This window comes from Leopardus geoffroyi, chromosome A1, assembly GCF_018350155.1.
Source record: "Leopardus geoffroyi isolate Oge1 chromosome A1, O.geoffroyi_Oge1_pat1.0, whole genome shotgun sequence".
In the NCBI taxonomy this organism is placed as follows: domain Eukaryota; kingdom Metazoa; phylum Chordata; class Mammalia; order Carnivora; family Felidae; genus Leopardus; species Leopardus geoffroyi.
In genome coordinates, this window is record NC_059326.1 from 86,418,955 (window position 1) to 86,443,364 (window position 24,410).

At 34.7% G+C, this 24,410-nt stretch overlaps 2 protein-coding genes across 2 annotated transcripts; one reads left to right on the forward strand and one right to left on the reverse strand.

Annotated features, from left to right (window-relative positions):
* The first annotated feature begins 434 nt into the window (after window positions 1–434).
* LOC123576858 (olfactory receptor 1C1-like) lies at window positions 435–1,370 on the forward strand. The gene has a single exon (XM_045438347.1). The coding sequence runs from the start codon at window positions 435–437 to the stop codon at window positions 1,368–1,370; it is 936 nt and encodes a 311-aa protein (XP_045294303.1).
* Window positions 1,371–22,633: 21,263 nt separating this feature from the next.
* On the reverse strand, window positions 22,634–23,566 carry LOC123576899 (olfactory receptor 14A16-like). Its single transcript, XM_045438478.1, has one exon. It carries the CDS (start codon window positions 23,564–23,566, stop codon window positions 22,634–22,636), a length of 933 nt encoding a protein of 310 aa, XP_045294434.1.
* Window positions 23,567–24,410: the final 844 nt, after the last annotated feature.

Genomic DNA, 24,410 nt, shown 5'->3' on the forward strand with positions numbered 1-24,410 from the left:
AGTGTCCAGCTCTTGATTTTGGCTCAGGTCAAAATCAAGCCCTGCTTCAGGCTCTGTGCAGACAGCCTGGGACTGCCTGGGATTCTCTCTCTCTGCCCCTCCCCCATTTGCATACTCTGTCTCTCAAAATAAATAAATAAATAAACATTTTTAAAAAAGAAGATATTATGCAGAAAATTTGCATTTTTGTTTGAAGGAAAAAAACATTCTTTCTTGAAAAAAGTTTAGATTGTTATGCCCAACATGTCTATGTGAATATATAGACAATGTCGTAAACACAAGATATAATTGGTGAGCACAAAGAATTTGAATGGTACTTTATTACACACATACACACATGCACACACACAAACACGCACACACATGTGTGTGAGATAGTTAACATTTCTAGTCTTTACAATTTAATATTTTCCTTTCCTAGATTTGTTGGGAAGATGGAAACAGGAAATCTAACAATTATCAAGGATTTTGTCCTTCTGGGACTTTCTGGATCAGCAGAGCAGCAACATTTCCTATCTGTGCTCTTCCTATGTATGTACTTAATCACTATATCAGGCAACATGCTCATCATCTTGGTTGTGGGCTTTGACTTTCACCTCCATTTACCCATGTATTTCTTCCTTAGTAACTTGGCCTTTGTTGATATCTGTTTTACCTCGACTACTATCCCCCAAATGATAGTGAACATTGTGACTGATACACAGAAAATTTCTTTCATAGGATGCCTCAGCCAGCTTTTCTTCTTCATTTCTTTTGTGAATATGGACAGCCTTCTTCTCTGTGTGATGGCATACGATAGGTATGTGGCAATTTGCCGCCCTTTACATTATACTGCAATTATGAATCTGCACTTTTGTGTCCAGCTAGTGGCTGGGCTCTGGATTGTCACTTATCTCCATGCCCTCTTACACACTCTCTTAATGGCACATCTGTACTTCTGTGCTTCCAATATCATCCACCATTTCTTCTGTGATCTCAACCCTCTCTTGAAGCTCTCTTGCTCTGATATATCCCTCAATGTGATGATTATTTTTATAGTGGGAGGTCTATTTGCTCTCACTCCCCTTATCTGCATCCTCATATCTTATGGACTGATCTTCTCCACGATCCTGAAGATCACATCTACTCAGGGGAAACAGAAAGCTTTCTCCACCTGTGGCTGCCACCTGTCAGTGGTGGTGGTGTTCTATGGCACAGCCAGTGCTGTCTATTTCACCCCCTTCTCCTCTTTTATCCCTGAGAGTGACACCTTGTTAGCCATCATGTATACAGTGGTGACTCCAATGGTAAATCCTTTCATCTACAGTCTAAGGAACAACGACATGAAGAGAACACTTCAGAAAATGCTTTGTAAGGATTTACACTTTTAGCAGCAATCATGAATACTTAATGGCTGAATTAGACATCATGAATATGGTAATAAAATGTGCATTCATGGGTGATCACAGTAACAGTAATAAAAGCAAATAATAGCTAATAAATGTCTCTGTCATGCTGGAAATGATGATAAATGCTTTATATAGATTATCACATATAATCCTCAGAGTATAAAAATTAGATAAAATTATAAATCCATCTTTCAGATACAGAAAATGAATTTCAGGGAAGTTATATAGTGTGTGTATTGCCCTACTTTGTGAGTAAGGAATCTCTGGCTCCAGTACAAATATATTCTTGTGAAAATTATCAGTCTCTGTGATAAATTTCACAAATATCATAGATTAAGATAAACCATTCTGAACTTGAGATTTTATGAGTCCAAATTTAAATAAGTAGGCATGGACACAAATACTAGCTTCATAGTAAAGTGGAATGGTAAGGTCCTTGCATTCCTAATTTGTAATGCAAAGTAAAGAATGCACATTCACATTAAAAACAAACAAACAAACAAACAAACAAAGCTGGAGTGATGACTTGTAACCTTCAGTTTTATCTAATAAGAAAGGATAGTTGTTTCATATTTGTGTAGTAAAATATTATCTTTCCCAAAGGTTATCTCAATCCCTGACAACAGTTTTATGTGTAGAAAGTTGCTTAGGGTTATAATTTTGCATACAGAATACTATTAGGGTTTGGTGATGTCTGTTTTAGGATTTCAAATATCATACAGGTAAATTCTGGACTGGTTACCTTTACCACGTTGAGCCATCAGATATTACATTACCAATAGTTATTTTTCCAGGAATAAATAATATTACACTCTTTATTCTACAATTTTTATTAGTTGTTAGTTTTCTTCTCTTTATTAATTTGTGTTTCATCAGTGTTCAATCCTTAAATCGATTGTTGCAGACTCAGAGTAAAGGTCTAAACATTTAGCAGTTTCCCACAACCAAAATAGTGACCTAACCCAAGTTACTTGAATTCCTTCTTTTGCAAATATCTAAATAGCCAGCTGAGATGGAACAGCTATATAATGGAAAATTCTATATCCTTTTACCATAAACACCTTGCAAGACTTTACCTGTCTGATGATGAGCTTCAGCAAAATCATGACACAAATGGCAGCACATAGGAGGGATCAGTAAGGAAGAGGGAAATGATAGTGATGGGGGGGGGGGAGGTGGAAGTAGATATGCAGCAGTCTACACCATATATAATGAATCTTTCTTAGATCAGATCAGAAATTTAAAAGTTGGGGACTCCTGGGTGGCTCAGTCAATTGAGTATCTGACTCTTGATTTTTACTCAGGTCATGATATCACAGTCCATGAGTTTGAGCCATGTATTGCTCTTTGTGTTGACAACAAAAAGCCTGCTTAGGATTCTCTCCCTCCCTCTCTCTCTGTTGCTCCCTTCCTCACATATGCTCTCTCTCTCAAAGTAAATAAATAAGCATAGAAAAAACGAGGAAATATATAGGTAAATTTTCACAAAAGTGTAACCTGGTAGCATAAACTGGGTGTTTTATAATCCATTTGGTATCCTTCAAACTTGCCATAGAAACCATAATTCCACTTACCCACTAGGATAAATAAAGTGAACTCATGAGAAATAAAATTTTTAGTATCATATTTCAGTAGTTTAAAGGATATAGGTGATTGCAAGACACAAGAAAAGCATAAAGCCTCATAAAATGGGTGCATCTCACCAGTCCTTCTTTATCCTATTAAGATGGACTATGAGCATGATATATGTTTCCATTTGTTTGTATTATCTTCAATTTTCTTCATCAATGTCTTATGTCCTCAGAGTACAGGTCTTTCATGTCCTTGGCTAAATTTAGTCTTAGGTATTTTATTCTTATTGATGTCAATAGGATAATTTTCTTAATTTCTCTTTAGGCTCCTTTTTATTTATATATAGAAAAGCAACATATATATATATATATATATATATATATATAATTTTTGTAGGCTGCAACTTTACTGAATTCATTTGCCAGTTCTATAGTGCTTGGGGGATTCTTTAGGGCTTTTTATGTACTATCATGTGATCTGTAAATAGGTAGGTTTTACTTTTTCTTTACACATTTGGTTGTGATTTATTTATTTATTTATTTAGTCTGATTGCTGCAGCCAGGATTTCCAGTGCTATGTTGAAGAAAAGTGCTGAGAATGGACATCCTTGCATTGTTTCTGATCTTAGAGGAAAGCTTTCAGTTCCCCATTAAGTATGATGTTAGCTGTTGGTGAGGATATAAAGAAAAGGGAATACTTGTGTACTATTGGTAAAAATGTAAATTGATTCAGCCACTATGGAAAACAGTATGGAAGTTCCTCCGAATATTAGGAAAAAAAGAAATACCATATGATCCAGTAATTTCACTGCTGAGTATTCACCCAAGAAAGCCAAAACACTAATTCAAAAAGATATTTGCATGCTATGTTTATTGCAACATTGTTTTATTATGTTTATTACAGACAAGATAGGGAAACAACCTAAATGTCCATCAATATGTGATTGGACAGAGAAAATATGATATATATACACAATAGAATATTACTCATTGATAAAAGAGCATAAAATCTTGTCATTCACAACATTGATGAACATAGAACGTATCATGTTAAGTGAAATTAGTTGGACACAAAGACAATCACCATATGTTTTTACTCATAATTGGGATATAAACAACGAAACAAAACAAAGGAAAACAAAAATAGAAACAGGCATGTACAGAGAACAAACTGGTGGTTGCCAGAGGGGTGGGGATGGTGGATGAGCAAAATATCTGAAAGAGATTAAGCGGTACAATCCCCTTTTATAAAATATGTAAGTCACGGGGATGAAAGGTATAGCATAAGGAATAGAGTCAATAATATTGTAATAATTTTGTATGGTGACAGATGGAAACTACACAACTACACTTACCATGGTGAGCATTGTGTAATATATAGATTACACACAATGTTCACTGTTGTATCCCTGAAACTCATGTATATTAACTCTACTTAGAATTTTAAAAAAAATAGAAAGAAAGAAAGAAAGAAGGAAAGAAAGAAAGAAAGAAAAAAGAAAACCATGCCATGACCTACATGTAACATATGATGTTTCCAAATCATACTTGATGGATATTGCCTTGCACAAAAGGAGGTACTTAGATCAAGAAACTGCTCCACTCAGTATAAAATGACTATATAATTGGTACCTATGTTTCAGCATCCTTGCCTACTTACCCATTAATTCTAAATTTATTTACCATAAGCAATCCAGAGAAGTGGGATATATCCTCCTAAACACATTCCATAAGTAACACTTTTAGTTCCCTTTCTGCTAGAAATTACTGTCAGAAGATCTCATTAGATCTCATTAATTACAAAAAAAAAAAAAAAAAAAGATTTGATCTGGTTATTTCTTTTTACATGTGTCATTAGAAGAGGAAAGATTAGGCACAGACTTACATGCTAACATTTCCTTCCCAGCCACTCATAAGATTGGGCAGATGAGGAACCATAGATGTCACAGATAATTGTTTGGTTGTTTTACTATAGGATGTGAATATAGATACCCCAGAACATTTAAGAGTGACAAGGAAGTTTTGATAAAAAAAAATAAATAAATTGTTCCTTTTTCCCTAATCTCTTAGTTTTTATTCTCTATACTGCTACCACTGTACTGTTATAATTTATATAAAAAAGAGAAGACTTTGAATATAAACTAAACAAACCATATACCACTGAAAAATGAGTTAAGTTTTATCCCTTGAACTTTCATCTCATTTTGTAACAATTAAACAAAACATGCTTAATAAAGAAATAGAGAGGGGCGCCTGGGTGGCGCAGTCGGTTGAACGTCCGACTTCAGCCAGGTCACGATCTCGCGGTCCGTGAGTTTGAGCCCCGCGTCGGGCTCTGGGCTGATGGCTCAGAGCCTGGAGCCTGTTTCCGATTCTGTGTCTCCGTCTCTCTCTGCACCTCCCCCGTTCATGCTCTGTCTCTCTCTGTCCCAAAAATAAATAAAAACGTTGAAAAAAAAATTAAAAAAAAAAAAAGAGAGAGAAATATGAAAAATTCAAGTTTTGGAAGTATAGCTATAATGTGATATAGCTATATATCTATATTCACATCCTATAGTAAAAAAAAGAACAGAATAAATGTAAAAGCTAATTAATTAAAGCAAATGCAAATACCATGTGAAAATATTAAGAAAAGGTTAGACTATAAATGTGTTCAGTGTTCAGTGCTTTTATTAACTTATATTTCACAAAGAAGAAAGAGCCATTTATATCATATTTTTTTCTAAAATATTGAAATAGTTATAAATTCTATTGATAAATTAAGAAAATGATCTGCAATACATATACATCTAAAGAGGAAGCAAGGAACTATAACTTATTTCAGAAGTACCCTCATTGTGGGATCTAGCATAATTTATCTGTTTATAAAAATTTTGTGTTCTAATAGGCCCAGGCATCTAAGAGTTTTTTTCTTTTTTAGAAAATGTCACTGCAAAGAAATATAAAAAATTTATCTCTTTCTATCTGCCTTTCAATATATAATCCAATGATGTTCATATAACTTATTTTTAAAATAAAATTAAAGAATGTTTAAAGTGTTCTTAATATTTATTCAAAGTGGATAAAAGACAATATTCCAAGCTTTTTAATGTAGATATAAAAATGATAGTGTAAATCCTATATGTGGACTTGAAAAATGCATATCACATATTGTTTTGTGAAAGAAAATAATGCACTAAAGAGCATGTAAGGATTCATATCATCTTTGTAAAATATGTATGGGCTCACACATTTATCTATATTTGTATGTTAGAAAAATATAAAATATATAATGCAAAATATAATAAAGTAATTAACTCTGGTTATTGGGATCATCAGCAATTTTTACAATTTTCTTCTTCATTTCGTTTGACTTCAGATTGGATTGCTTTTTTTTTTCTTTACATACCATAAAATCATCTCTTTTCTTTTTTAATTTTTTTTGACGTTTTATTTATTTTTGAGACAGGGAGAGACAGAGCACGAACAGGGGAGGGTCAGAGAGAGGGAGACACAGAATCTGAAACAGGCTCTAGGCTCTGAGCTGTCAGCACAGAGCCCCACGCAGGGCTCGAACTCATGGACCGCGAGATCATGAACTGAGCCGAAGTCGGCCACTTAACCCACTGAGCCACCCAGGCGCCCCTAAAATCATCTCTTTTCTAATGTTATTTTCCATCCACTCTTTTCTAGAAAGCATCTTCTTCATTCACACAGAATAACTTCTAGATCTTGGAATCTGTCATTATGCATTAGGCTTTTCTGGCTATCATATACTTTCTCTCCTTATAATTCAGTAAAAACAATCTTACCTTCCTGTATTTCACCCTCCAAAATTAAAGTTTTCCATCTACCAGTAAAATGCCTTTGATTGCCATGTTTCTTTACATCTATTGCCTTCTGTATCAATACTCATCACAGAATTTTTCACACTAGTTCTAGATATTTTGTCTCATCTTCATAAGTTCATGGCCTGGAATTTTAAGTCTTTGGTCATAATTTTGTATTTAAAAAATTTCCTTGTTGTAAACATTATTGATTTGGTTTTCCTCTTTTTTTTTTTTTTTTTTTTTTTTTTTTGGTAGGCCCCCTAACAATAAAGTTTCAAGCCCTTTGTTACATAACTGTTTTTTCTTCACAACTAAGTAAATATAAGTTATGGAAAGACCATTACCCATATCTATAGAGATGCATTTCAGCTGGTATTGTGTTCAGCAGGATGTCCGTATACCCCAGTGACTTTTACCAACATACTCAGCAGATAATCCATGATATAGCAATATTGTTGCTTCAATTATTATGGGAAGAAAAGGTGTTGGTAAAGTTACTTATTAGCACAGGAAAAATTTGTAACTAGAGAATAGAATTTGTTACATTGTGTCATGTTTCAGGCAATATTTTAATATCACAGAAGTGAAATATATGTGTAAAATTACATTAACATTCTATTAATCCAAATAGCATCCATTTGGGCAGAGCAGTGTGGATCGATTCTATATATTTCTGTATGCAAAAAGTGTGATATCACACTGATTTGTTAAATCAAATAAATCTGGTGGTGTCTGGGTGGCTCAATTGGTTGAGCATCCAAGTCTTGACCTTGACTCAGCCACTAAGAGTGGGGAACTTGCTGGGGATTGTCTCTCTCTCCCGCTCCCTCTGATCCTCCACCTCACTGTCTCTCAAAATAAAAAAAATAAATAACAAACTTAAAAAAATAAATCTGATGGTGAATAGCACTCAATGTTTCTGCCAGTATGGTGAATAATCAATTTGCAGTCATAATCGGGAGTCTTTGTTCTTTCTTAGTATCTAATGCACCCTGGGTGTAAACAAAATCTTTGTTTTATGATACCATTATGTATTTTTATATTTGCCACACTTTATGGTTCTCCAATCACGGTGATCTGTGCCAAGGCCAGGAAAGTATCCTCCCTCAGACATGTGTAAAATCACCCAACTCCTTTTCAGGTTGTTTCAGAGCACAGGTGGATATTCATTATCATTGGGTCAGAAATATTTTTCTACTCCCTCAACATCTGAGGGGCTTTACTTCTTTGGTTAAATACTTTATGTATATTTTACATAAAGAAGAGTGCACATATTTTATGAATACAGCTGAACATATTTTTACAAACTTCACACACCCATTTTATCAGCATCTAGAATACGTAGAACAAATCACACCCCAGAACCTCCTTTGCAACTCAACACTGAACATAAGTGTTATCCTGACTTCTGAAAACATCCTGTTTTAAATATTTATAGATGAATGACATTTTACAGGGTACATCCTGTATGTCCAGTTTCTTGTGCTTAATATTGTCTCTAAGATTCACATCTGTTGTTGGATATAGTTACAAAATTTCCATTCCAGGTGTGATTTATAGGGTCTAGTTGTTTGAATATGCAAAATGTTTTAACAGTTAAAGACATTTTGAGAGTGTGTAGATGATAATAATAGATAGATAGATAGATAGATCGAATATTTCTCCTCTAATCAATTTTAAACATCCTATAGATCAAATGTGGCACATTGATAATGAAATACTGACTTTCATTCAGTGTTTTAGTTTTCTATTATTGCACATACAGATTACCACAAGCCTAATAGCTTAAAAGCACAAATTGCACATTTTTATAGGTCAGACTTACTGAAATAAAATTATGGTGTCTCAGGGCTATGTCATCGTCTCAGATCTTTAGGGAAAAATCTGTTTCCTTGCATTTTCCAGCTTCTAGAGGTTTCCCACATTCCTTGAATCATGGGCCCCCTTACTTTATCTTTAAAAGTCAACATTGCCCAGTAAGGTTCATCTCATCGGGCCATCTTTCTGATTTTCTGACTACAGTTGAGAAAGGCTCTCATTTTTTAAGATTTTATGTGATTACATTGAGCCCAACTGGATTATCTAGGATATCCGCTCCATATCAAGGTCTATAAATTTAATTCTATCATCAATGTCCTTTTTTTCCATATAAATAACATATTCATATATTCTGGGTACAAACATGGACTTTTGAATATCCATGAATTGCCATTATATGATGGATTCCCAATGTTTTATTTTTTTTAACTTTGATGTATATTTATTTTTGATAGAGACAGAGAGAGAGAGACAGAGTATGAACGGGGCAGGGGCAGAGAGAGGGAGACACAGAATCCAAAGCAGGTATCAGGCTTCGAGTTGCCAGCACATAACCTGACATGGGTTTCAAACCCACGAACCACGAGATCATGACCTGAGTCGAAGTCAGACGCTTAACTGATTGAGCCACCCAGGCCTCCCATCAATGTTCTTATTTCTAAGAAAACTACACTTTACGTGAAAATTCCCATATACACATATTCCCAAATATATATATATATATATATATATATATATATATAATCATATTATATATTATACATCTGGCATTTGTATAATACAAATCAATGACTTGAAAATGAGACAGATACACAAATCATTTTTCTAAGAAATCAATATATATTTACTGTCATTGAAAATTTTCTCTGCATATTACACAAATTCAGTATTTTTTTCTTCTGAAAATAGTTATTTATGATGAAAAATACCTATATGTACAGAATTAGAACTATTAAATACAATTTATTATAATCCATTGCCAGGAGAATGAATTATGAAGAAACTCAGTGCAAATACAGAACCAGTTTTTGGAGACTCAGAATAATGATGATTAAACTCAGTCCATCAATATATCTTAAATATTTTTTTTTACTTCAATATCAAGTAACATACAATTTATTTCAATAAGGTTCCTTCACGCTGACCAATATCTTTAAAGATGACAGAAGTACCTCAGGGCACCTGAGTGGCTCAGTCGGTTAAGCATGTGACTTGGGTGCAGGTCATGATCTTACTGCTCATGAGTTTGAGCTCCGCATTGGGCTCTGTGCTGACAGCTTGGAGCCTGGAGCTTGCTCCAGATTCTGTGTCTTCCTCTCTCCCTCTCCCTCCCCCACTCACCTTCTCTCTCTCAAAAATAAATTAGCGTTAAATTATTTATTTATTTATTTATTTATTTTTTTTAATTTTTTAATGTTTGTTTATTTTTGAGAGAGAGAGAGAGAGAGAGCTCAAGAAGGGAAGGGCCAGAGAGGGAGACACAGAATCTGAAGCAGGCTCCAGGCTCTGAGCTGTCAGCACAGAGCCCTATGTGGGGCTTGAACTCACAGAATGCATGATCATGACCTGAGCTGAAGTCAGACGCTTAACTGACTGAGCCACCCAGGTGCCCCTAAAATTTTTTTTAAATGACAGAAGTACTTCAAAGATATGGCAATTTCAGTTCTGAACCATGGCACCGAAGTAAATATAATAAATTGAATCAAATGATTTTTTTTTCCTATGGCATATAAAAGTTCTGTTTGTACTCTAGGCTAGTAAGTGTGCAATAGTATTATGTCTATAGGAAAACTTAAATACTTAATTTCAATATTTATTGGTAAAAAATACTCACCATCATCTGAGTTTTGAGTGAGTTATAAACTTTTTGCTGGTGGATGGTCTTACCTTGAGATTGATGGCTTCTGACTAATCAGGGTTGATCAAGGTGGAGGTGGCTGTGGAAATTTCTTAATATAAAACAGTAACAGGGGAGTCTGGGTGGCTTATTCAGTTAAGTGACCAACTCTTGATTTGGGTTCAGGTCAAGATCTCACATTAGTGATTTTCAGCCCCATGTCGGGCTCTGCACTGACAGTGTAGAGCCTGCTTGGGATACTCTGTCTCTCTCCCTCTCTCAGCCACCCACCCTCTCTGTCTCAAATATAAGTAACAAACATTAAAAAAAAAACAATAATAAAATATGCTGTAACTACTGACCTTTCTCTTCATGGATGATTTCTCTGTAATAATGCTTTTGTCAGCATTTACCCACAGTATAAGTTCTTTCAAAGTTGGAGTAAATCCTTTAAAACACTGCCTATCAACTAAGTTTATGTGATATTCTAAATCCACTTGTAGTTATTTCAACAATTTTCATAGTTTCTCACCAGTATATTCCACGTCAAAAAAAATTCTTTGTTCAGCAATAAGAAGCCACTCTTTATCCATTAAAGTTTATTATGAGATTGCAACAATTAAGTAACATTGTCAGGCTTCACTTATTTATTTATTTATTTATTTATTTATTTATTTATTATATTTTAAATTTAAATATGAGTTAGTTAACAGATAGTGTAATAATGATTTCAGGACTAGAGTTTAGGGATTCATCACTTACATATAACATCCAGTGCTCACCCCCACATGTGACCTCCTTAATGCCCATCACTCATTTAGCCCAGCCCCCTACCCAACACCCCTTTATCAACTCTCAGTTTATTTTTGGTATTTAAGAGTCTCTTATGGTTTTTCTCCCCATCTGTTTTTACCTTATTTTTGTTTACCTTATGCTATGTTCATCTGTTCTGTTTCTTAAATTCCACATATGAGTGAAATTGTATCTTTCATTCTCTCACTGACTTATTCACTTATACACTCTAGTTCCATCCATGTTGTTGCAAATGGTAAGATTTCATTCTTTTTGATTGCAGACTAATATTAGAGTGTGTGTGTGTGTGTATGTGTGTGTGTATACCACATCTTCTTTATTCATTCATCAGTCGATGGACATTCTGGCTCTTCCCACACTTTGGCTATTGTCAATAGCACTGCTATAAACATTGGGGGGCATGTGCCTCTTTGAATCAGCAATTTTTTATCCTTTGGTTAATTACACAGTAGTGCAATTTTTGGGCCACAGGGTAGTTTTATATTTAAATTTTTGAGGAACCTCCACACTTTCCAGAGTGGCTGCACCAGTTTGCATTCCCCAACAGCGGTGCAAAAGGGTTCCTCTTTCTCTGCATCCTCCTCAAAATCTGTTGCCTAAGTTGTTATTTTTAGCCATTCTGACAGGTGTGAAGTGGTGTCTCAGTGTGGTTTTGATTTTTATTCCCCTGCTGATGAGTGATGTTGAGGATGTTTTCATGTATCTGTTATCCATCTGGATGTCTTCTTTGGAAGAGTGCCTGTTCATGTTTGTTGCCCATTTCTTGATTGGATTATTTGGTTTTTGGGTGTTTAGCTTGATAAATTCTTTATTCAGTTTGGATACTAACCTTTTATTTGATATTTCAGTTGCAAATATCTTCTCTCATTCCATCTATTGTCTTTTAATTTTGTTGACTGTTTCCTTTGCTGTGCAGAATATTTTTACCTCGATGAGTCCCAATAGTTCATTTTGGGTTTTGTTTCCCTTGCCTCATGAGACATGCCAAGTAAGAAGTTGCTATGGCTAAAATCAAAGAGTTTGTTGCCTATTTTCTTTCTAGGATTTTAATAGCTTCCTGTACTATGTTTGGGTCTTTCACCCATTTTGAGTTTATTTTGTGTGGTGTAAGAAAGTGGTCTAGGTTTATTCTTCTGCATGTCACTGTACACTTCTCCCAACACTATCTGTTGAGGAGAATGTATTTTTCCATTGACTATTCTTTCCTGCATTGTCAAGGATTACTTGGCCATATGCTTCTAGGTCCATTTCTGGGTTCTCTATTCTATTCCATTGACTTATTTGTCTGTTTTTGTGCCACTACCATCCTATGCTAATGATTAGAGCTTTGTAACATACCTTGAAGTATGGAATTGTGATGCCTCCAGCTTTTGTTTTCTGTTTCAACATTACTTTGGCTATGTAGGAGACCTTTCTGGTTCCATACAACTTTTAGAATTGTTTGTTCCAGCTCTGTGAAGAATGCTGATGTTATTTTATAGGAATTGCATTGAATATGTAGATTGCTTTGGGTAGTATCAACATTTTAACAATATTTGTTCTTCCAATCCATGAACATGGAATGTTTTTCCATTTTTTGTGTCTTCTTCATTGTCCTTCAATAAGCTTTCTGTAGTTTTCAGTGTATAGATTTTTAACCCTTTGGTTAGATTTACTTCTAGGTATTTTACAGTCTTTGGAGTAATTATAAATGGAATTAATTCCTTGATTTCTCTTTCTGCTACTTCATTACTGGTGTATAGAGATGCAGTTGAATACTGTACATTGAATTCATATCCTACAATTTTGCTGAACTCATGGATCAGTTAGCAGGTTTTGGTGGAGTCTTTTGGGTTTTTCACAAAGAGTATCATGTCTTCTGCAAAGAGTGAAAGCTTAACTTCCTCCTTGTCAATTTGGAATCTCTTTATTACTTTTTGCTGTTTGATTGCTAAGGCTAGGACTTCCAACATTATCTTGAATAACAGTGGTGAGAGTGGCCATCCTTGTCATGTTCTTGACCTTAGGTGGAAAGCTTTGTTTTTCCCCATCGAGGATGATATTAGCTGTGGGTGCTTCATATATGTCCTTTATGATCTTCAGGTATGTTTCTTCTATCACTACTTTCTTGAGGGTTTTTATCAAGAAAGGATGTTGTATTTTGTTAAATGTTTTTCTTCATCTGTTTAAAGGATCATGTGGTTCTTATTCTGTCTTTTATTGATGTGATGTATCACATTGATTGATTTGCAGATATTCAACCAAACTTGTATCCCAGGAATAAATACCACTTGATTGTGGTGAATAAGTCTTTCAATGTATCGTTGGAGCCTGTTTTATAGTGTTCTGTTGAGAATTTTTGCATCCATGTTCATCAGGGAAACTGGTCTGTATTTTTCCTTTTTTGTGGGGTCTTTGATTTTTTTCAATATATGAAATTTATTGTCAAAATGGTTTCCATACAACACCCAGTGCTCATCCCAAAAGGTGCCCTCCCCAATACCCATCACCCACCCTCCCCTCCCTCTCACCCCCCATCAACCCTCAGTTTGTTCTCAGTTTTTAAGAGTCTCTCATGCTTTGGCTCTCTCCCACTCTAACCTCTTTTTTTTTCCCCTTAACCTCCCCCATGGGTTTCTGTCAAATTTCTCAGGATCCACATAAGAGTGAAAACATATGGTATCTGTCTTTCTCTGTATGGCTTATTTCACTTAGCATCACACGGGGTCTTTGATTTTTGAATCAAAGTACTGCTGGCTCCATAGAATGAGTTTGGAAGTTTTCCATTCCATTTCTAATTCTTGGATTCAGCTTCAAAATAATAAGTGTAAGCCCTCTTTAAACATTTCATGGAATTCCCATGGAATGCCATCCAGCCCTGGACTCTTGTTTGTTGGGAGATTTTTTGATTACTGATTCAATTTATTTACTGAGTTATGGGTATGTGTAAATTTTCTATTTCTTCCTGTTTCTGTTTTGATAGTTTATATATTTCTAGATATTTGTCCATTTAGACAAGGCAGAAAATCAGTGATATAAAAGACAAAATTATGGAGAATTATGAAGCAGAAAAAAAGAAGGCAACATAGGCAAGAGATTACAAAACAAGACTTAGAGAAATCAGCAACTTATTAAAAGGGAACAACATTTGAATAACACTTCATAGGAGTCCAAGAGGGGAAAAGAGAGAAAAAGGGGAAGAGAGTTTATTGGAGCAAATAATAGCAAATAACTTTCCTAATCGGGGGAAGGACACAGACATCAAAATCCAAGCACAGAGAACTTTCATTAGATTCAACAGGAATCCACCATGACCAAGGCATATCATAGTTAAATTCACAAAATATACAGACAAGGAAAGAATTATGAAAGTAGCAAGAGAAAAAAGTCCTTTACCCATAGAGGAAGACAGATCTGGTTCATAGCAGACTTATCCACAGAAACTTGGAAGGTCAGAAAGGAGAGGCAGGATATATTCTGCATGCTAAATTGGAAATATATATATAGCCAAAAATTCTTTATACAGCAAGCTTCTCATTCAAAATAGAAGGAGAGATAAAGAGTTTCTGAGATAAACAAAAATTAAGGAAGTTAGTAACCACTAACCCAGTCCTCAAGAAATTTTAAGGGTGTCCTTTGAGTGGAGAAAAGACAAAGCAAAACAAAATGAAAAAAGCAATAAAGACTAAAACGGTTCAGAGATTATCAGAAACACTAACTCAACAAGTAACACAATGGCACAACTTCATATCTTTCAGTACTCACTCTCAATGTAAATGGACTAAATGTTCCAATCAAAAGACACAGGGCATCAGAATGAAGAATAAACCAAGACCCATCTATATTTTGTTTACAAGAGACCCATTTTAGACCTAAGGACACCTTCAAATTGAAAGGGAATGGAGAACCATCTATCATGCTAATGATCACTAAAATAAAGTTGGAATAGTCATACTCATATCATACAAACTAGATTTTAAAATAAAGACTGTACCAAGAGATGAAGAAGGACATTATATCATAGTTAAGGTGTCTATCAACCAAGAAGCCCTAACAATTGTAAATATGTATGCCCCCAATATAAAGCACCCAAATATAAAATTTGATTAATCACAAACATAATAAAAACTCATCAATAATTATCCCATAATAGTAGGGACTTCAATACCCAACTTACAGTAATGGACAGATCAGGTAAGTAGAAAATCAAAAAGGAAACAATGGCTCTGAATAACACATCGCACCATGGACTTAACAGATTTATTCAGAACATTTCATCCTAAAGCGTCAGAATGCACATTCTTCTAGAGTGCACATGGAACATTCTCCAGAATGGATCACATAGTGGGTAACAAATCAGCCCTCAACAATTACAAAAAGATTGATACCATACCATGCATATTTTCAGACCACAACACTATGAGACTCAGAATCAACCCAAAGAAAAAAAAATGGAAAGAGCATGAATACTTGGAGATTAAAGAACATCCTACTAAGGAATGAATGGGTGAGCCAAAACATTAAAGACAAAATTAAAAATTACATGGAAGCCAATGAAAATGTAAACACAAAAGCCCAAAACCTCTGGGATACAGCAATGTTGGTTATAAAAGGGAAGACTATAGCAACCCAAGCCTTTCTAATTAAGGAATGGGGGTCTCAAATACACAGCTTAATCCTACACCTAGAAAAATGCTGGAAAAATAATAGCAAATAAAACCCAAACCTAGCTGAAGAAGAGAAATAATAAAGATTTGAGCAGAAATCACTAATATCAAAATAATTTAAAAAAAGAAAAAAGAAACAAAAACAAAAGCATTAGAACAGATCAATGGAACCAGTAACTGGCTCTTTGAAAGAATTAACAAGTTGATAGTTGATAACAGCCAGATTGATCATAAAGAGAAAGGAAAGGACCCAAACAAAATCACAAATGAAAGAGAGATCGCAACCAACACTGTGAAAATACAAACAGTAATAAAAGAATTTATGAGCAATTATATGCCAACAAATTATGCAATCTGAAAGAAAAGGCTTCACTTCCAATTAGAGTTCTCTTGCTGTTTCCACCAAATATGCAGTTATTTGCTGCCCTGAAAGCAAGAAACCCTCAAAGTCACCCATGAAGTTTAAAATCACTTTCATTTAAATTCTTGTTGATGTTTGACCTCTTCTCGTGCATTATGAAGATTCTTAACAGCACCTAATGGTGAATCATTTCCAGAAGGATTTCAATTTACACCTCCAACACCATCCATCAGATGAATCACTATACATGATAGCTATATCCTTATGGTACGTACTTCTAAAATAAGAAAATTTGAATATCAAAATTACTTCTTGATCCATGGGTACAGAATAAATGTTGTGTTATCAGGCATAAAAACAATGTCCATCTCATTTTACACCTTCACTGGAGCTCTTGGGTGACGAGATGCATTGTCAATGAATAGTAATATTTTAAAATCAATGTTTTTTGTTTGTTTGTTTTCTGAGCAGTATTTCTCAAGAATAGGTTTAAACTTTTAATACCATGTTGGCAACAGATGTGCTGTCATGCAGGCTTTGTTGTTCTATTTATAAAGCAGAGGCATAGAGTTAGAATAGTTTTTTAGTATCCTAGGATTTTCACTCTTGTAAATGACAATTGGCTTCAAGTTAATGTCACCAGATACATTAGTGCCTAAAGGAGAGATAGCCTATCCTTTGAAGACTCAAAGGCAAACACAGACTTCTACTCTCAAGCTGTGAAAGTACTATATAACATCTTCCAATATAAGGTTGTTTCATCTGCATTGAAAATCTGTTTTTTAGTGTAACCACCTTTATTAATTATCATAGCTAGTTCTGACGGATACTTTTTTGAAGATTTTATTTAAATTCCATTATTTAATATACAGTATCACATTTGTTGCAGGTGTAGAATTTGATGATTTAATACTTGCATAAAAACCCAGTGCTCATCACAACAAGTGCACTCCTTAATCACCACTATATCCTTAACCCAAACACCCCACATTGCTCTGGTACCCATTAGTTGGTTCTTTATAGCTAAAAGCCTGATTCTGGGTTTGCTTTTCTCTCTTTTTTTCCTTTGATCTTTGTTTTGTTTCTTAAATTCCACATATGGGTGAAATCATTTCTCTTTCTCCGACTGACTTATTTTTCTTCGCATAATATTCTGTAGCTCCATCCATGTAGTTGCAAATGACAAGATTTCATTTCTTTATGGCTGAGTAATATAGTCCATTGTATATATTCACTGCTTCTTCCTTATTCATTCTTTAGCTGATGGACCATTGGGTTCTTTCCATAATCTGGCTATTAGAAATAATGTTGCTATAAACATTGGGTTGCATTCATCCTTTTGAATTAGTATCTTTGTATTTGGGGGTAAATATCTCCTAATGCAATTACTGGATTATAATCTAGCTCTATTTTTAACTTTTTCAGGAACCCCCATACTGTTTTCCAAAATTGCTATGAATTTCCACCAAGAGTCTAAGAGGGTTCCCTTTCTCTGCATCTTTGCCTACACCTGTTGCTTCTTGTGCTGTTAATTTTAGCCATTCTGACAGGTGAGAGGTGCTTGCTCATCTTGGTTTTGATTTGCATTTCCCTGATGTTGAATGATGTTGAGTATATTTTCATTTTTCTATCAGCCATCTGTATATCTTCTTTGGTAAAAGATCTACTCATGTCTTCTCATTATTTAATTGGATTATTCATTTTTTGGGTATTGAGTTATATATGTTCTTTATATATTTTTAAAACTAACCCTACATTGGGCAGGCCATTTGCAAATATATTCTCCCATTCCTTAGGTTGCCTTTTAGTTTTGTTGTTTCTTTCACTGTGCAGGCAGAAGCTTTTCATATTGATAATGTCCAATCATGTATTTTTGCTATTATTTCCCTTGCCTCAGGAGACATATCTAGTAATAAGTTGCTATGTCTGATGTCAAAGAATTTAGTGCCTGTGATTTATTCTAGGATTTTTATGAATCAGTCTCACCTTTAAGTCTATAATCCATTTTGAATTTATTTTTGTATATGGTATCAGAGAGTGGTTCAACTTCATTCTTCTGCATGTTGTTGTACAGTTTTCCCAACACCATTTGTTGAAAAGACTCTCTTTTTTTATTGGATATTCTTTCCTACTTTTTAAAAATATTTTTTAATTTTTAAAAATATTTAGTTTTTTTTTCTTTGGGAAAGAGAGAGAGAGAGGGAAAGAACGAGTGGGGGAGGGGCAAAGAGAGAGAAAGACAGACACAGAATCTGAAGCAGGCTCCAGGCTCTGAGCTGTCAGCACAGAGCATGACACGGAGCTTGAACTCACTGACCATCAGATCATGAGCTGAAGTCAGAAGCTTGACGAACTTAGCCACCCAGGCACCCCTCACTGGATATTCTTTCCTGCTTTGTAGAAGATTAATTGACTATATAGTTGTGGACTTCTTTCTGGTATTTCAATTCTGGTTTATTGGTGTATATGTTTATTTTTGTGCCAGTAACATGTTTTTATTACTACAACCTTGTAATATAACTTGAAGTCTGGAATTGTGATGCCTCCATAATGTGTTCACTTTTCTAGATTGCTTTCGCTATTCAAGTCTTTTGTGTTTCCATGTAGTTTAGAGGATTGTTTGTTCTAGATCTGTGAAAAAATGCTGGTGGTATATTGATGGAGATTGCATTAAATGTGTATATTGATTTGCATAGTACAGATATTTTAACAATCTTTGATCCTGCAATCTATGAACATGGAAATGTCTAGTACAGGTCTTTCACCTCTGGTTGTGTTTTTTCCTAGATATCTTATGCTTTTGGTGCAATTGTAAATGAGATCGGTTTCTTAATTTTCCTTTCTGCTGCTTCATTATTCACGTACATAAATGCAACAGATTTTTGTGCGTTGATTTTGTTTCCTGCAACTTTACTGAATTCACTTATTAGTTCCAGCAATTTTTGGGTGGAGTCTTTCAGATTTTTTAATATATAATATTAAATTTGCCAATAGTGAAAGTTTTCCTTCTTACTTGCTAAATTGGATGCATTTTATTTCTCTGTTGTCTGATTGCTGTGTCTAGGACTTCCAACATTATGTTAAATGATAGTGCCGAGAGTGGACATCCATGTCTTGTTCCTAACTGTAGAGGAAAAGCTCTCAGTTTTTCCCCGTTGAAGATGACACTAGCTGTGCATTTTCCATAGATGATCTCTATTATTTTGAATTATACTCCCTCCAAATCTTCTTTGAGAGTTTTTGTTATTAAAAGATGTTGTACTTTGTCAACATGTATTCTACACGTATTTAAGTGATCACATTTTTTATCCTTTCTTTTATTAATGTGGTGTTTCACATTATATGAATATTGAACAACACTTTTAACCTAGGAATAAATCCTACTTGATTGTCATAAATGATTTCTTAAAATGTAGTTAGTTTTGGTTTGTTAGTATTTTATTGAGAATTTTTGCACTCTATCCATCAGGGATATTGGCCTATAGTTTTCTTATTTGTTGTTGTTGTTATCTGGTTTTGGTATCAAGGTAATGTTAGTTTCATAGACTAAAATTCAAAGTTTTCCTTCTTTTTTCTATTTTTTTGTAATAGTTTGAGAAGACTTGGTGATAACTCTTATTTATTCCTTTACTCATTTTTGTACTTTAGAGAGGGAGAAAGTGAGCAAGTAGTGGAAAGTGGCAGAGCTAGAGAGAGAGATCACCTTAAGCAGGCTCCACACTCCATGCATAGCCCAATGTATGGCTTGATAACAGGACACTGGGATCATGACCTGAGCTAAAAGTCAAGAGTCAGATGCTCAACCAACTGACCCACCAAGGTGCCCCAGTCATAACTCTTCTTTAAATGTATTGTAGAATTTACCTGTGAAGCCCTCTGGTCCCCTTTTGTGGGGAGATTTTTTGATTACTATTCAATTCCTATGCAAGTCATCAGTCTGTTCAAGTTTACTAATTCACACTATTTCAGTTTTGGCATTTTATAAATTTCTAGGAATTTTACCACTTCTTCTAAGTTTTCAATTTATTCACATATAGTTTTTCATAATATACTTTTATAATTCTTTGAATTTATGTGCTGTTGCATGTTATTTCTCTGGTCCCATATTTGATTTTGTTTATTTGTGTCCTTTCACTTTTCTTTTTGATAAGTCTAGCTAGAAGTTTGTATATATTTTTTTCAAAGAACCAGTTCTTGATTTTATTGATTCGTTTTATTGTGGGTTGTGTGTGTGTGTGTGTGTGTGTGTGTGTGTGCGTGTGATTTCTATAACATTTATTTCTGCTCTAATCATCATTATACCCTACCTTCTGCTGGATTTAGGCTTTGTTTTTCTTTTTCTGGCTACTTTAGGTGTAAGATTAGGTTTTATATCTTAAAAATTTCTTGCTTCTTGAATTAGGCCTGTATTGTTATAAATATTCCTTATAGGACTTCTTTTGCTGCATCCCAATGATTTTGGATCATTGTGTTGATTTTTTATTTTTTTTTCAATATATGAAATTTATTGTCAAATTGGTTTCCATACAACACCCAGTGCTCATCCCAAAAGGTGCCCTCCTCAATACCCATCACCCACCCTCCCCTCCCTCCCACCCCCCATCAACCCTCAGTTTGTTCTCAGTTTTTAACAGTCTCTTATGCTTTGGCTCTCTCCCACTCTAACCTCTTTTTTTTTTTTCCTTCCCCTCCGAATGAAATATGGCCTTTTGTAGCATTGTGTTTATTTTTAATTCCATGTGTTTTTAAAATTTCTTCTTTCATTTCCTTGTTGATCCATTCAGTGTTTAGCAGCATGTTGTTAACGTTCATGCATTTGTCAGTGGGGAGTTAAAGTTCCTTATTATTAGTGAATCATTATCAAATCATTCCTTTATGTTTGTTATTATTTTATATATTCGTGTGCTTCCATGTCAGGTACATAAATATTTACAATTGTTAGATCTTCATTTTAGATTGTCCCATTTATGAATATATTGTGTCCTTCTCTATCTCTTGCTATTGTCTTTCTTATAAAGTCTAGTTTGTCTGATATAAGTATTGCTTCTCTTGCTTTCTTTTGGCATTCTTTGGCAGGATAAATGTTTTTCCATACCCCCACTGTCAATCTGTACATAATTTAAATCTAAAAGAAGTCTCTTGTAGGAAGCATATATATGGGTATTGTTTTGTTTTTATCCATACTGACACCTAAGTGTTTTCAATGGAGCATTTAGTTCATTTAAAGGAAAAGTTATTATTGATAGATATGTATTTATTGTCATTTTATTATTCATTTTCTCATTGCTTCGGGGACTTCCTATGATCCTTTCTTGTCTTCCTCACTGTGTCACAGTGCCCTTTAATATTTCTTGCAGGGTTAGTTAAGTAATCACAAACTCCTTTAATTTTGTTTTTCTGGGAAATTCTTTTATTTTTATTTATTTATTTATTTTTGATGTTTATTTATGCTTGAAAGAAAGGACAGAGTGTGAGCGGGGGAGGGGCAGAGAGACAAAGAGACACAGAATCCAAAGCAGGATCCAGGCTCTGAGCTGTCAGCACAGAGCCTGGCTCAGGGCTCGAACTCATGAAATGTGAGATCATGACCTGAGCCGAAGTCGGATGTTCAACCAACTGAGCCACTCAGGTGCCCCTTTCTGGGAAATTCTTTATCTCTCCTTCTGTTCTGAATAATAGATAGCCTTGCTGGATAGATTATTCTTGAATACAGATTTTTTTCCACTTAGCACTTTGAATAAAATCACATTTTGTATATCTGTGTCTTCTCACTAGACTTCAGGGACACAAATGATGCCAGAAAATGTCATATAGTACCTTATGAAAAGGGGAAGTCAGGTGGACAACACATTGTTTTTACTTTTGCCTTGTTGAGATGAAATCAACACAACATGAAATTATACATCTTAATATGTACAGTTTAGTGGCATTTAATACATTCACAGTGCTTTGCAGACATCACCTACCTCTGTCTATTTCTTTTAATTTGAGAATGCATTATGTATGTATATTGTGTCATGTGGCATTTTACATATTAACTTTCTTAAGAGTTACTATATTATCAGTTTATCTAGAAGAGCCCAAGTTTATTTCTGATGTTCCAGTATCCTGTACAATTTACCATTCATCACAGAAAAGGACCTTCCCATTAGTATGACAAATATAAGTCAGCATATATCTGTACACTTCCAAGTAGAAACCTATGGGTTTTGCCATCAACTTGATCTAAACAATGAGGATGCTTCTTAATTGCACTTTAATGAGTACAATAAAATTTTTCATGATAACTTTTACTCTATGTATCCAGTATTATTACTAGACTATGAAATGGATTGTTTATATAATCATGTCAGTGAATAAAAAGATCACAATGTATGCAATATTAACTCTTTAGTTTGATAGACAATATCTTCTCATTAACAGTTTCCTTAGTGCCATCTTCATATCCTTATTTCTCAGACTATAGATGAGGGGGTTTATGGTGGGTGGCACCACAGTATAGAATACTGAAACTAGCAAATCAAAGAGTGATGGAGATTTGGATAAGGGGTGTAAATAGGCAAAAAACCCAGAAGAGAGAAACAGAGTCACAACAATGAAGTGAGGCAAACATGTAGAGATAGCTTTGTGCCTGCCTTCTACAGAGGGCATCCTCAGCACAGTGGAGAATACATAATAGTAAGAAATATCAATAAACACAAAACAGCCAAAATCTAACAGTAGGCTGAGGCCAATGACTACTAATTCCCCAATGTTATATGAACAGGCAAGAGAGAGGAGTTGTGGGACATCACAGAAGAACTGATTAACTTCAGGAGGCCCGCATATGGATATGGAAAAGGTAGAAGCTGTATGAAGAATTGCATTGAGACATCCACTGATCCATGAAGAGGTGGCCATCTGTATGCAAGCTTCATGGCCTATGATGATGTCATATCTGAGAGGATGGCAGATGGCAACATAGCGGTCATAAGACATGACTGTGAGTAGTGCTACTTCTGTACTGGCTAAGAGGAAGAAGAAAAAGACCTGTGAAACACATCCAAGAAAGGAAATTGTGTTTTGATTCATTAGAGAGTTCATGATGGATTTGGGAACAGTAATGGAAATGAGGCAGAGATCCAGAAAAGACAGGTTCTTCAGGAAAAAGTACATTGGAGTGTGGAGCTGATGATCCTTGGTGGTGAGGGTGATGATGAGAAGGTTCCCCAGTATGGCTGCTAGGTAAATTAGCAAAAACAGGACCGCATGTAAGATCTGGATCTCCCTAATATCTGAGAAGCCCATGAGGAAGAATGTTCCTACAGAGGTGAAGTTTTCCATTTCTCTGGATCAATTACTACAAAAAATAAACAACTTAAGACTCAGCTGAAGACAATTTATTGTAGTTTCTTAATTTCCCTTTCCCTTACTGTCATGTACATCTATCAAACTATATAATACCACATGAGAGTAACACCAGAAAGCCTCCATCAAGGTCATTGAACCACAGTGATAACACTGTGGAATGACTGAAGAGGGTGTCAGCCCATTCCAAATCACCTACCTCATCTATCTGTCTAGAGCAAGGACTATACTCTGGATCTCTCTAACATGGAAAGTTTTATAATGTGTATTGCAATAAGTAGTGAGACAAACCATGGAATATGAGGAATCAGCCCCAAATATAAATTCCAACTTACTCATTTAATATCTTTTAATCTTGAATAAATATCAGAGTATAAATTTATTCAATGTACAGAGTGAGCTTTCCCATTTGATTCAATTAGATAATGCATATAAAAACATCTGGCATAATTCACTAGCAAGAAGGCCTTTAACAAACACCATTTCTTCTACTTATCCATTCTTCCTCCATTATGCCTGAGTCAGGAAATTTTGAAAAACTTTCAAATGGTAAGGCTTTTTTTTCTTTATTAAAAAGTTTATTTCTTTTGTGTGTGTGTGCATTGGGTTATTGTTGCATTGTATTGTTTTTGAGTTTGATTGCAATTCTTGAAATTGTAAGAAACTTTCAATAATATAAATTATTCTTGTTCATTGAAATACTAATTAGGTAAATTCCAATAGACTGTTATTGACTATTTTTCTGCACTCAGACCCATTCTGTATATATTTATTAATAGTTACTTATTTTTGAGAGAGAGAGAGAGAGTGTGTGAGCAGG

What these genes read in the sequence shown, in the direction of transcription:
- LOC123576858 (XM_045438347.1), top strand. Translation starts at nt 435, where the DNA reads ATGGAAACAGGAAATCTAACAATTATCAAGGATTTTGTCCTTCTGGGA.
- LOC123576899 (XM_045438478.1), bottom strand. Translation starts at nt 23,566, where the DNA reads ATGGAAAACTTCACCTCTGTAGGAACATTCTTCCTCATGGGCTTCTCA.